Source organism: Geotrypetes seraphini, chromosome 3, assembly GCF_902459505.1.
Source record: "Geotrypetes seraphini chromosome 3, aGeoSer1.1, whole genome shotgun sequence".
Classification (NCBI taxonomy): Eukaryota; Metazoa; Chordata; class Amphibia; order Gymnophiona; family Dermophiidae; genus Geotrypetes; species Geotrypetes seraphini.
Window position 1 is genome coordinate 226,324,394 of NC_047086.1, and position 14,186 is coordinate 226,338,579.

At 41.1% G+C, this 14,186-nt stretch overlaps 1 protein-coding gene across 1 annotated transcript in view; it reads left to right on the top strand.

Annotated features, from left to right (window-relative positions):
* Positions 1-3,160: 3,160 nt before the first annotated feature.
* The window catches only part of PMEL (premelanosome protein), a 78,287-nt gene continuing 67,261 nt past the window's right edge, over positions 3,161-14,186 (top strand). Inside the window, exons 1-3 of the mRNA XM_033937527.1 lie at positions 3,161-3,258; positions 8,272-8,418; positions 11,243-11,389. Coding sequence (XP_033793418.1) covers positions 3,195-3,258; positions 8,272-8,418; positions 11,243-11,389 — 358 coding nt within the window. The 5' untranslated portion in view covers positions 3,161-3,194. The remainder of the gene's footprint in view (positions 3,259-8,271; positions 8,419-11,242; positions 11,390-14,186) is intronic.

A 14,186-nucleotide genomic window follows, 5' to 3' on the forward strand; every position in this document is an offset into this window, starting at 1 on the left:
ATGTCACTTCCTAGGCACGGGGCCCAGAAGTGATGGCAGAGAGAGGTGACACCGACACGGGCAGCAAGTTTGTAATGCTGCTCGTACAGGAAAAATTAAAGAGGTACGAGGGAAAGGAAGGGGCACAGGTACACAGCAGGGGAGGGGCAGGAAAGAGAGGGTGGGTGCCTGTGCCCTTTACAAAGACCTTGCCCCTTACTACGCCAATGAGTATAAAGCAGACTCTAGATAGAGTCTGAATATCAAACTCCAGCTGCTGTAGTTCCAGTTTTTGCTTTTTCTTTTGAAATGCATTGTAATTTATAATGTCACCTCTCAACCAAACTTTGTAAGCTTCCCAAATAGCAGAGAAAGGTATTGGTGTGATATTATTGATGAAATATTCTTCTGAAGTGTCACAAATATAAAGCCTCCGTGAATTATGGTTGGGAAATATTAAGGGCTCCTTTTACAAAGGTGCACTAGCGGTTTTAGCGCGCACTAGCCGCTATCGCTTCCTTGTAAGCAGGCGGTAATTTTTTGGCTAGCGCGCCCTATAGCACACACTAATCCACACTTTGTAAAAGGAGCCCAAAGTCCTATATTAATGAGCATGATATTGCAGCATGGCCCAACACTATTAAATCGTGTATTTTAGCAGATTGAAGGCATGGAATTATATCCTTAGAGCCCCCCCCAAAAAGTCCAATCTTGAATAAGGATGATGTGGAGAGAAATAATATGGGGTGATTTGAAACGGGCTGTACATGCAAGAAACCCCTCAAACATCTCACAGCTGAAAGAATTCTGCATTGAGGAGTGGGCCAAACTTTCCTCAGACCGATGTCAGGGACTGGTAGATGGCTACAAGAAGTGTTTCACTGCAGAAATTTCAGCCAAAAGGAGGTAACTCTAGCTATTAGGGTGTAGGGTGTCCTAATTCATTCCTCAGTTAGAATACACATTGTTGTGGATATCGTTTGTTTCATGAGTAAATCAAAATTTTTTGTTGTTGACCTGCAATTATATCACTTTCTTTTCCAGAGATAAATTTAAAAAAAAAAAGATTTGATATCGATATGTGAACATTTCCTTTTTTTTTTTTTCAAAATTGATCACCGGTTTATTTAGTTATCTTATTATTTTTTTTTAATTTATAAATTTTCAACAGAAATACAAACAAACAATAACAAGAGCTGCATTAAAAACCAGAATGTAAACCTTTACAAGGTAGCAATGAGAGTATCAGTTAATAGACTGTTGTGTACAATAATTATCTAGAATTTTCCAATTTCTAATAAAGGATGGTAAGTGATTTTGTTTTAGTGCTGTAATCTCTCCATAGTTCCTGTATGCACATAAGGTATTCCACCATTCATGATAAGATAAATGTTGATTATTTTTCCAATGTAGAACTAAGGCTAGAGCTGTCATAAAATCAAATAGTCTGGTACTAGCGGAAATAATATCAACTTTAGGTTTGGATGATCGCAGTAAAATAATTAAATCCTAATAGGGAGATACTATTTTGTATAATAATGTCATATGACAGAGGAATATATCTGAAATAGTGCTCCATACTTGAGACCAATATTGCAATAAATTCTCACATTTAAATATCATATATAAACATTTCTTAAGAACTGTATATTTCATGGGGTGTCTTAATTTTTTCACATGACCATATATATATTTCAATTTAAAAAAATATATATATTTCAATAACAGATATCGTGTTTCCCCAAAAAATAAGCCCTAATGCATTTTTTGGACCCCAAATTAATATAAGACACTGTCTTATTTTCGGGGATGTCTTATTTTTTTTTCATGTACAACAATCATCTCTCCATTCCTCTCCTCCACCCCAATTCTTCCTCTTTCCTTTCTCCCCCATCCAATTGCAGCATCTTTCCTCCCTTCTCACTCTTCCCCTTGTGCAGCATCTTTCTATCCCTCCCTCCCATCCCCCTTTGCAGCAGAACTCCACTGACCCTCCCACCATGAGATCGATATACCTCCGCTCCGAGGCCTCCAAAAACAGCAGTGCTCTGAACGGGCTGCTTCACAGTCTTCCCCGCCGGGGCTGGGCCTTCCCTCTGCAGCATCTTTCTATCCCTCCCTCCCATCTCCCTGTGCAGCAGAACCCCACTGACCCTCCCACTGTGATGCAGCAGAGGAAAAGCCCCAGCAGGGAAGACTATGAAGCAGCCCATTCAGAGTGCTGCAGCTTTAGGAGGCCTTGGAGCGGAGGTATGTCGGGTCTCACCGGGGTGGGGGGTCGCTGAATTGACGAGTCTGGTTTTTTTGACAAATCAGGCAGCACTAGTGTCAGGGATGGAGTTGGGGAGTGTCGGAGACATTTAGGGGGGGGGACCTTCGGGGATCAATCTTATCTAGGGCTTATTTTCGGGGAAACAGTGTATATATTTCCTTCTGTTGCTCCTGAGTTTGACTCCTTCATGATCCATAGTCTCCTGTGCCTCTCAGCAAAGTTCTCTGATCTGCTGTATTCATAGGATTTACAACCAGTTTTCCATAGCTGGCATAAATTTCAGTGAAAAATTTAGGCCCCCTTTAATAAAGCTGTGTTAGGTTTTTGGTTTTTTTTTTAATCACCAGCCGCTGTAGTAAAAGCTCCAACGCTCATATGAGCATCAGAGCTTTTACCACAGCGGCCGGAAATAAAAAACCCTAATGTGACTTGATAAAAGGAGACCTTAATGACAGAAGCTATTTTAAGTCAAATACCTTATTGTTTTCCCTATTGTTCAAGACTTGATGTTCTTGTGGGTTACAGAATCAGGTTTCTATGCATAGAACTTATTTACACCTTTCGATTCACAACGGAGGACACTTTTTTAATGGGAAATGACAGTGATCAGCTGATGAGCTGTACCAAACTCCTGATTGCTATCCAGAGCTGAGCATTTGCAAGACTTACAGAAGAATCTAGGATTTATTTCCTTTTACTTTTTGCAAGAAGGTAATGCATAGACGAATAAGGTAATGTTATAAAACTGGGGCGGGATTTAAACTCATGATTTTGTCAATCACCTCTATACAAACTGTCTATCCTTTTCTAGGGAGGGGTTGGGGGTTTGGAATGCAGGAAGGTGTGTCTATGCAAATGAGGTCTCCTTTTTCTGGTGTTGCCTCTTCCCCTGGGCTGGTGGCTTCTGGAATTCCTGAAAAGTACAGCAGGACTGGAAGGGAAAATGCATGGCTTTTGGTGGGTGGCTGTACTGTGTGTGCTCCTGACTGGGGCTGCAGCTCAGAATAGTAAGTAACTTCTTATCTCTTGCCCATCTACTCCAAAGTAATATTTTTATTTTTTTTTCTTTATTTAATAATTTTAATTTTAATACAATAATCTCAATACAACACTCCATTAGTATTAAGTATAATTCATAGGCTTAATAAACTAATAAAAATAATGCATCTCCAAAGTAATATTCTATTGCAGGGTTGCCAACTGTCAGTAAATATGCGTTATTATTTTAATTAATTAAATTTTGTAGCCTAGTATATTTTCTATACTGCTTATTGTTACCCATATTTAACTTGTATTTCTCTAACATGTAATTTCTTTTCCCTTACTTTTCCACTCGATTTATAAACTTATGTAAACCTTTTCCTACCCTTTCTTTTTTAAGTTCTTGTAAACCGTGCCGAGCTCTACTTCCGTGGAGATGATGCGGTATATAAACTTAAGGTTTAGTTTAGTTTAGTTTAGAGAGGGTGCTGAAAAGTTCTCAGCCCAACTAAGCAGAGAATGACGTGGATGTGGTTCAATCGATGATCTGAAACAATGTCAAAACATAGAATTTTGTTTCTGCAAATTGGCACTTCATGAAATAAGATAACACCCTTTTCAGCTACAGCGGCAAAATAACACTTTATTTAGGAAGTTGATCGGTTGGTCTGAGAACTTTTCAGCACCACCTCGTAATTTAAACATTTAAATTAATGTCTTTTTCCAAGGTGAGTTACATTCACTTACATACACTGTACAGTGGGTATTTTTCTGTCCCTGGAGGGTCACAATTTGAGGCGGTGAAAGGAGCCACACAGACAGGTTCTCGTTCTGGCGCTATGGGCTTAGGCTCCCTAAGGCTGTGTCATCTAGGAGTTGGGAACTGTGTCTTAGCACAGGAAGTCCAGCTGTACACAAGATATTATGAGTAAAATGTGTGTCTGTAAAAAAAAGTTAGGTTATCAATAAAAACCTGGCAGACTGTATGTAAAAAATAAATATTTTCATAACTTGGCACCCTAAAGGCTCCTTTTACTAAGCCGTATTAGGGCTATAACGCACGGAATAGCGCACGCTAGACCTTAACGCCAGCATTGAGCTGGCATTAGTTCTAGAAGCGGAGCGTACGGTAATTTCCTGCGTGCACTAAAAACGCTAGCGCACCTTAGTAAAAGGAGCCCAAAGTGTGATATTAGTAACGCATACTGTACTTATCATTTTTAATCTGCATCTCGGAAAACTGATGACCTGTAAATCCAGCTTTCTCTCACTGAACTTCTAGTGGACCTCTCTTACAATTTGGGTTGGTGATTCTTGTAAGCTCACTGCAGGAGGTGGTGTGCTTAATGAACTGTCAGTATCCCATCCTTGTCATTCGCAGACATGAGTCTATTCTAAACTCTTTAAACTCAGGGGGCGGAAGAGGGTTTTTTTGGTATACCACTTATCTTCTAAGTGGCATACAATATATATATTTTTAAATATCTTTATTCATTTTTAATCTTTCAACAAGTGTACAAATTAAAACCATACAAACTATTGTAATCATCACTTATAAACCTATCAATAAATACAACAGTTGTATATATAAAAACCCAAGACCCAACCCCCCTCCCTCTTATTGTTATTAATTAACACAATCGTATAAGATCCCTTTCCCCTCTCTACTATTTACAGTGTATATTTCAAGATATAAAATGGTGTTTAACCATCACAAAAAGAGGGTTTAATTTTTCCAGCTCTAGATGTGCTTTGAAACCCTTTCTCCTAGAAGCACATGTCCTTTGATTTATACAGCTGAAAAGAGGTACTACAAATTGTCAGTTTAATGATTATTTTAATCATGTTTGTTTCGATAAATTACATAAAAACTGCTTTTTTCATCCTGAAGTTTGCCTCTTTGTAAAGCCATGAAATATTATGGAAATCATTAGTTTTGTAAGTCTTCATTTATTTAAATAACAGTTTCAGAGACATAGAACAATAAACAAAAGAATACAAGGGAAATGTCACACATCAAAGAATATTGCAATCAGATGTTAAGAATGAGATGCTAAATAATCATTATAAACAGACCATTTTTTGTTGAAAACCCCAACAGTATTATTTTTCTTAGCAAGGTAACTTTCGTATCTATGGGTCCTTTTATGAAGCTGCGTTAGCGGTTTAACGCGTGTAATAGCGTGCGCTAAATTGCTGGCCGCGCTAGATGTCAACGCCAGCATTGAGCTGGCGTTAGTTCTAGCCACGTAGCGCGGGTTTAGCGTGCGCTAAAACCGCTAACACGGCTTTGTAAAAGGAGCCCTATAAGTAAGACAAATGAAATTCCGCCATTTATCATAATGTACTTGGGAAAGATCTTTCCAAGAAGCACAAATGATTTTTAATGCAATCACTAATAATGCATCCATTAGTAAACAATGATAGGTAGAAAGAGACGTCTTGATAAAGAGGATGGAACTCCTCTCGTATGAGGACAATGGATAGGGCTCTACAGCTTGGAAAAGAGACAGCTGAGGGGAGATATGATTGAAATCTACAAAATCCTGAGTGGAGTAGAACGGGTACAAGTGGATCGATTTTTCACTCCGTCAAAAATTACAAATTTCAATTCATATGTAAACATATTTACAGCTTTGACATATTTGTTATGACAGATTTGTATTCTATTTGTATAATTCATTGTCTCACATTATTTGTTATTGCACTTTTTGTAAAATGATTTCAATAAATAAACTTTGATTAAAAAAAAAAAAGACTAGGGGGACATTCGATGAAACTGCAGGGAAATGCTTTTAAAACCAATAGGAGGACATGTTTTATCACTCAGAGAATAGTTAAGCTCTGGAATGCGTTGCCAGAAGTTGTGGTAAAAGTGGACAGTGTAGTTGGTTTTAAGAAAGGTTGGGACAAATTCCTGGATAAAAAGTTCATAGTCTGTTATTAAGACATGGGGAAAGCCACTGCTTGCTCTGGATTAGTAGCATGGAATATTACTGCTCCTTGGGTTTGGGCCAGGTATTAGTGACCTGGATTGGCCACCATGAGAATGGGCTACTGGGCTTGATGGACCATTGGTCTTACCCAGTAAGGCTATTCTTATGTTCTTATGAGATATAATCCATTAAGCAAGATTATTTTATAAAGGAAGGGAGTAGATATATGGAATATGTCACTTATGATAGACCATAATTTAACCCAAAAAGTCTGAACATATGAACACTCAAACAATAAATGTCTTATGTTACCTATATACCAAAAAAGGGGGGGGGGGGCAGAATCCACAACTAATATATTACTATACACGCCAGTGTTGGTCCTGTAACATAATACTATACACACCACAAGTGGAAACAGTGTGACTCCAATTGTCTTATTTATTTATTTAAAAATTTATATACCGTTCAATAATAATGTTTCATATGGAGGAAAAAGGCCTCAGTGAAAGGGACAAACTGCAACATTAATGTGTTTTCTTTACTGTGCAGTTAACATCACATTAAAGTTCATTGGAGGTTTTTTAATGACCTATGACTGAAATTGGATATGGGCTATCACTACTGCTGAATCATTAATGTTGCGGTCTGTCCCTTTCACTCAGGCCTTTTTCCTCTGTATGAAACATTATTGAATATATAGCAAGACAATTGGGGTCACACTGTTTCCACTTGTGGTGTGTATAGAATTATGTTGCCCCCAACCCTGTAAAAGTATGAAGTATATACTTTTTTTTTTTTTTTCTTTTACTTCCACCTCTCATGTAATCGGCAGCCACCAGACCTGCCAGTATACGCTTTTAACATACACGGTTCGACACTACCAGCACCTCCAGACCTGCCGGTAATTTTGGAGCGTTAAAGGTCTGCGCTTAATTTTGTGCATTACCCGACATTGTCTGGGCATCGCCTAGAATGCTCATTTTAATATTAATGAGCTCGTGGTACTACATTTCCATACTGCTGTTGGAGGCAGCTATGGAGCACAGAGAAAAGCCGTGCAGAGACATTTTGTGCATTGGAAATTCCTTATGAATGACTAATCCAGTCTGATCAAACATGAGGTAATGTTATTTGTTTATTTGTGATACATGGAACAGATACTCTCCCCTTTTTAAAGATCATTGAATTGAGAATGTACAGTATGTGGAAATGTATGAATGGGCAATTTTCATGGATATGGTTGAAGACTTCATAATGCCACTGCTCTCTAGTTTCTTACTCATGATAAGTCAACCTCCTATTGCTCTTGTGGATGTTTGGTAAGTGGGGAGCAAACTGCCCCCCCCCTCCTTTCTTTCCTTGTCTTTAACTCCTCCTGGGTTGGAGATAATGAACATTAAGAGCTCAGCTGAATGTCACATGGAAGATTCCAGAGAGGATCGTGAGCACCATATGACTGCAGTTGCTTAGAGCCCTCTGGTGCAAGGTGGTGTGAGCAGTCACATGCTGCCCTGAACTTCTGAGGCTCTCCCAAAATGGAAAACTTAAGCAGAAAGCCATTCTTACAAGAAGAGAGCAGCCTGAGGCCCTCAGACTCCATATAATTTCATCTTTTTTTTTTTTTTTTTCCAGAGAGCTAACAGGAGAACTCCTACAGGCAGACTGAGGCTTATTGCTTCAGAAGTATGTGAAGCTGCTCTGTCTGTGGGACTCAAAAGGCAGAGAAATAGCAGGGCTTGTGTAATATTTTGGTTACTACTGAGGATGAGGAACCATAAGTTCTAGCACCTTCCTTAACTCTAGAAAGACTGTTGCCTCAGTTGTAATCCATGTTCTGCCAAAGACTGCGTGACTGAGGATAAGTCACTTCAGGGCCTTTTACTAAAGCTTGCCATGTGCTAACGGAATTAGTGTGCATTTAAACCTCTGGGCCTTGTGTTACCTAGCGCACACTAATGGCCATTAGCATGCACAAAAAACTAGTAAAAGGGCTTTATTATCTCCCTGTGCCTCAGACCTAGCCTCAATTTAAGAAAACAAGAATTGCTTTTATGAGGATAACACTGTTTCTTTTTTTTCCCCTCCATGGAAATGCCACAGAGCCAGGCCAACAAGACAGAGGACAAGGGAAAGACAGCAGGTATAGTCATAAGCAGCTCCCCTCATCCGCCCCGTATATGGCTTGGAACTCTCGATTGTACCCAGTCTGGCAGGAGGGTGATCCCAGGCAGAGGGATTGTTGGAAAGGTGAGTCCAGAGGTCTGTCACAGGTGCTGGAGGTTTTCCGGGTGTATGTGCCTGTTGGTTGCAGGGAATATGGCTGGCATAAGCTGGTTGTTCTCAAGATAAAGCTACAAGCATTGGATTGGGGTACACCAGGAAAGGGCCTAAGGCCCTGATTGGCCCAGGCGTCTAAAACCCCACCCATAGGAGGCCAATCAGGGCCTTAGCCCCCCCCTCTCCACCCGGTGCATTCCAGAATGCACCGGGAAGGGGAAGGCCCGCCATTTTGAAGACGCAGGTCTACTGGCTGGAAAGAGTCAGCATCCCTCATGCTGGTCTTCTAAAAAAGGTATGAGAGGAGAGTCGGAGGGGGGGGTCAGCCCAATAGACCACAAGGCATGTGTGGTGGGGGGCTGTCAGGGGGATGGGGGAGGAAGCTTGCTGCTGGTGGGTACTGGGAGGGGGGGATTGCAGGTGGGATGGTCCAGTACTAGACCACCAGGCTTGTGTGTGTGTGGGGGGATTTTTTTTTTTATAGGCGCAGCTATTGTATGTTTTCTGTGCACACACAACAGCTGCGTCCATTAAAAAAAAGCAACCCCTGCTCTCCTTGCTTGCTGGTTCAGGCAGGGAGAGCAGGGGCTGATGTTTTGTTGGGGTTTTTTTACAGATAAGCAGGCAGCAGTTGGAGCTGTGCTAGTGATTTTTCTTCTGAGCACAGCTCCTCCACCCCCTTTACCACTGATTTTCCACACACATAGCATGCATATAATTTGCATACTGTTGTGCTGAGAATTGCCAAGAAAATAAAAATTGCTCCCACCTTAGTATTTTTTTTCCCTTCAAAACTGTTAGAAAAGAGAAGATACAAACAAACCAGCAGATACAGCATTTTCAATAGTCATCAAACAAAAAACAGGTAACAAATAGAACAGGATAAGACAATCAGAAGCCAGGCTAGGGTTCTTATAACCCAGACTCAACCAGTCCCCACCCTATTGGAACCCCGCCTCCCCCCCCATACACACCCCAACCCACCCTCACCAACTGGCAATAAGGGCACCACTGGCTTCAATAACCTATTAACAACTTGACTTTTGATCAGAGGAGGTGAAGTATCTAAATAAGATGCCCAAAAGGATAGGAAAATCTTACTCCGATGTCTAGAAATCCCACCTTAGTGTCAGAGCTTAGAGAATCTGGCCCCTAGTGCCTTGGTGGTATTCTATAATGCTGAAGGCTATATTCCAGAATGTCCCTGATCAACCCACGCCCCTCCCATGTAGGGTTCCATATGGCTTCAGAAAAAGGAAGACGGATTGAGACATCCAGGTTTTACTTCCATTGCCTGCTTTCAATGGAAGTAAAACCTGGATGTCTCAATCCATCCTCTTTTTTCTGGAGCCATATGTTAACCCTACTCCCTTGGAGTCACCCCCTCCCTCCCTTGTTATACACAGATATATTTAGATGCTAGCTATCCTATAACTGGGTGCATAAGTATATTTCCGCACTGACCTTCTGTTTCAGTCCCATTTTGACATCTTGCATAGAATTACCATCTAACTTTAGATGCCATTTATAGAATTCATCTAATAATTTATAGAATACTATAAGTTAGGCTTGTATCTCCAGCATTTAGATGTACACACTCACACCTAATTTTATGCCTGATGGTAATGCTCATGCTGAAATTATAGGCACATTTTCTCACTGTTATGCTAGTATTGTAAACACCAGAGCTTCTCAACCCATCAGGACACACCCACGATAAATATGCATGAGATAAATTTGCATGTACTGCCTCTTTGATGTGAAGATCCATCTTATGATTACAACTGCATATTCTTTGTGGATATCCTGAAAACTGATTGGCTGAGTGTGTCCTAAGCTGGGTTGAGAAGCCCTGCCATAGATACATACTCCGTAGCGGTCAGTGACCCAGATGTTTGGGAAGGCTAAAATGGGGCAGGGCTGGGATGAGATATGAGGTGTGCTAGTTCAGGTTAAAATCCTTGGGATATGAGCCCAACTGTCTATCCCCCCTCTCCATCCAGCATCGCCTGTCTCTCACCCTCCCCCAAAAGTCCTTCTCTCTCTTTTCTCCCAAGAGGCCCATCCTTCTCCATCATCCCATCCCATCTCATCCCCTTACCCCACAATTCCACACCTCTTTCTCTCCTTTCACCCCCCTTCACCCTCCATCAGCCACTGCTTGCCCACATTTTGGGTGGCAAGAGAAAATAGGGTTTCCATTTCTTCCTCTGCTGCTGGCTCCCCCACTTCCACAGAGGCTGCAAAGAAAATAAAACCATGTGCGAGACTAGAGTCCTGTTGTTGCTACCTCTGCTGGTCTCTCTCTTCCTTCTCCCTCCATGAAGCAAGAAGTTACATCACATGGAAGGGAGAAAGAGGCAGAAGAGGAGCAGAGCCAGCAGCAGCAGCCTCTGTGGAATCAGGAAGACAGTGGCAGGGAAGGGAAGGGAAACCCTTCCTATTTGTTCTTGACACCGCAAACTCATGCAGGGAGGGAAAGTTAGTGCTTGGGCCTGGTGAGGCTGAGCGTCTTATACAGAATGCCTATAACTAGGCTCCCTGTTATAGAACTGCCACCCTAAATTCCTCTTTGTATGGCTCTCTTTGTTTTTAATTTTCAATCGTACATATTTGTCTATGGGATCCTTTGTCTTTGAATCTGAGTAGAGAGGTCATTGCATGCTTGTGGATTAAACTCATCAGAGATGTGCCCTGCAGTCACAGAGAAAGAGCTCTGGATTTCACCTCTTGTCAGGGGTTCCTCATGTGACTGTCATGTATCCTTAATGCTGCAGCCTTGGATTTCTTCCAGGTGGTCAGGTGATGCTTGAGGTGAACAATGATGCCCCAACGTTGGCCAGTGCTAAGGTCACTTTCTCCATCAGGCTGCAGTTTCCCCATAACCAGACAGTGCTCGCTGATGGGCAAGTGGTATGGAGCCAGAACTGCACCGCGAATGGTATGTTGCAAGAAACTGAAACTACAGCTGCCTGCTGCTTACCTAGACCCGCTTGTGTCCCAAGAGGAGGGCCGATGCAGCTCATTCGTTGCCTATACGCCTTTGGAGTTTTTCCTATAAACAGTTTCTCTAAAAAAATTAATTATTTTTGTATTTACACATGCTCTCACCCTTGGCTCAGTCTGAATACAGACTCATATGTTATGGCTTGCCCAACCATCGGGCTTGACTAAGCAGATAATTAGGGAAGCAGCTTAGACGGGGTAACAAAGAGCAGCTGCAGTCAATACAAAGCAATAATTCCAACAGCCTCACTATCTAAAGAATTATTAGTGTGTTCCAGTGGTTTAGCTGGGACTCAGTGGGCCCTGAGTAGCAGGACCAAGATAGCTTGTCCGGTCCTCCAGACACTACAGTGACACAGATAACACAAAGGGCTGCTTTTCTGGCCAGTCGATCTTTCCTCTGCCACATCCTACTGCTCAGATGCAACTTCCTGTGGACAGGGTGTGGCAGAAAAATGGTCTCACTGGCCTAGAGGCAGCCTTTGGCACATTCTCTGACACTGTAGCATCTGGAGGACCCAGTGTGCAAGTAAGCAACTGGGCATGGGGAGCAAAGGGTTCAGCTACCACTGGGTAGCCCTGGACATTTTGCCAGGCTTGCGCAATGGTAGCTATGCCCCTGGCATGTACCTTTTATGCCTAGGGAGAATGGGAGTTTCCAAATAGCTCATTTTCATACTTTTTGGAAATTAACCTCATTAGATATATTTATTTATTTTGAAAAAAACCAAAATTTATAGCCCACTTGAAACCTAAGTAGCATAGCAAACATACATAATAAAGACCAACGTTAAACATTCTTCACATTAAAACAAATGAATCATTCTGTAATTATTTAAAAATCAGTATTTCTCATCCATTTAAAAAAAAAAAAAGAAAGCTTCTACAAATAAGGAAGTCTTCAAAAGCTTTTTGAATTGCTGTATATTGTTCGTCATCCTTAACTGTCTTACTAAGTTTTTCCACATTTGTATTCCAGTCACTGAAATGGCCATTTCTCTAAGTATATACCAAATGCAGTTGAATATTTACATACTTGTATATAATATCCAATTACACATTTATAGGATGATTGTGGGAGTGATAGCATTGAGATGATCATGATTGCTTAATTTATCATAATCTCAGGGGAGATCCTAGGGGCCTTGAAGTTAGTAATTGAGAAAGGCATAAGCCTGAAGATTCACTTAGGGCAGGGGTTCTCAAATCAGTCATCAGGACGCGCCTAGCCAATCAGGTTTTCAGGATGACCATAATGAATATGCATGAGATAGATTTGCATTCACTACCTCCACTGGATGCAAATTTAGCTCATCCCTATTCATTTTGGATATCCTGAAAACATGATTGGCTGAATGTGTCCAGAGAACTAGGTTAAGAACCACTGACCTAGGGTAACTAATACCTTTGCATTGGCCCTGCTGCTGGTATTCTGACAGCTGCATCTTTAAACTTGTGTTGGCCTTTGAACGGGCAAATGTCTACCCAGTTATTTCATTGGATTTCTTTAAGTTAATTTGTATTATTGTGAAAGGCCACTGATGGACATTACCTTCCACTGTATTGTGACTTTAGCATTACATAAGAGTTGTCATACTGGGACAAACCGAAGGTCCATCAAGCCCAGTATCCTGTTTCCAAAAGTGATCAACCCAGGTCACAAGTACCTAGCAAGATCCCAAAGAGTACAACAGATTTTAAGCTGCTTATCCTAGGAATAAGCAGTGGATTTTCCCAAGTCCATCTTCATAATGGCTTATGGGCTTTTCTTTTAGGAAATTGTCCAAATCTTTTTTTAAACCTTGCTAAGCTAACTGCTTTCACCACATTCCCTGGCAATGAATTTCAGAGTTTAATTACATATTGAGGGAAGAAATGTTTTCTCTGGTTTGTTTTAAATTTACTACTTAAAACTGAAACCTGGTATAAATCCTCACGTGTAAAATAGGCGCAGATCCCCCCAATTCTACTATAATACTGCAAACATCTTTAGTGAATGCCCCGACCCCACCCATGCCTCTCCCATGGTCTTGCCCCCTTTTCAGTTGCACGCTAAAGATTTTTGTGCTCATCATTATAGAATAGTGCTTAGCAAGATGTGCATGTAAATCCAAATTGTTGACAACGCCAATAATTGATGCCCAATTATTGATGCTGATTGGCTTGTTAGTTAATTAAATTGGGTGCTTACCCAAATCTGCTCACACAGTTTTGAGTGCTTAAGAGCATAAAAATAGCCTTACTGGGTCAGACCAATGGTCCATCAAGCCCAGTAGCCCATTCTCATGGTGGCCAATCCAGGTCATTAGTACCTGACCAAAACCCAAAGATTAGCGAAATTCCATGCTACCGATCCAGGGCAAGCAGTGGTTTCATCCATGTCTTTCTCAATAACAGACTATGAACTTTTCCTCCAGAAAATTGTCCAAACCCTTCTTAAAACCAGCTACGCTATCCTCTCTTACCACAACTTCTGGCAATGCGTTCCAGAGCTTAACTATTTTCTGAGTGAAAAAATATTTCCTCCTATTGGTTTTACAATTATTTCCCTGTAACTTTGAGTGTCCCCCTAGTCTTTGTAATTTTTGACGAAGTGAAAAATTGATCCACTTGTATCCATTCTATTCCACTCAGGATTTTGTAGACTTCAATCATATCTTCCCTCAGCTGTCTTTTTTTCAAGCTGAAGAGCCCTAACCTTTTTAGTCTTTCCTCATACGTGAGGAGTTTCA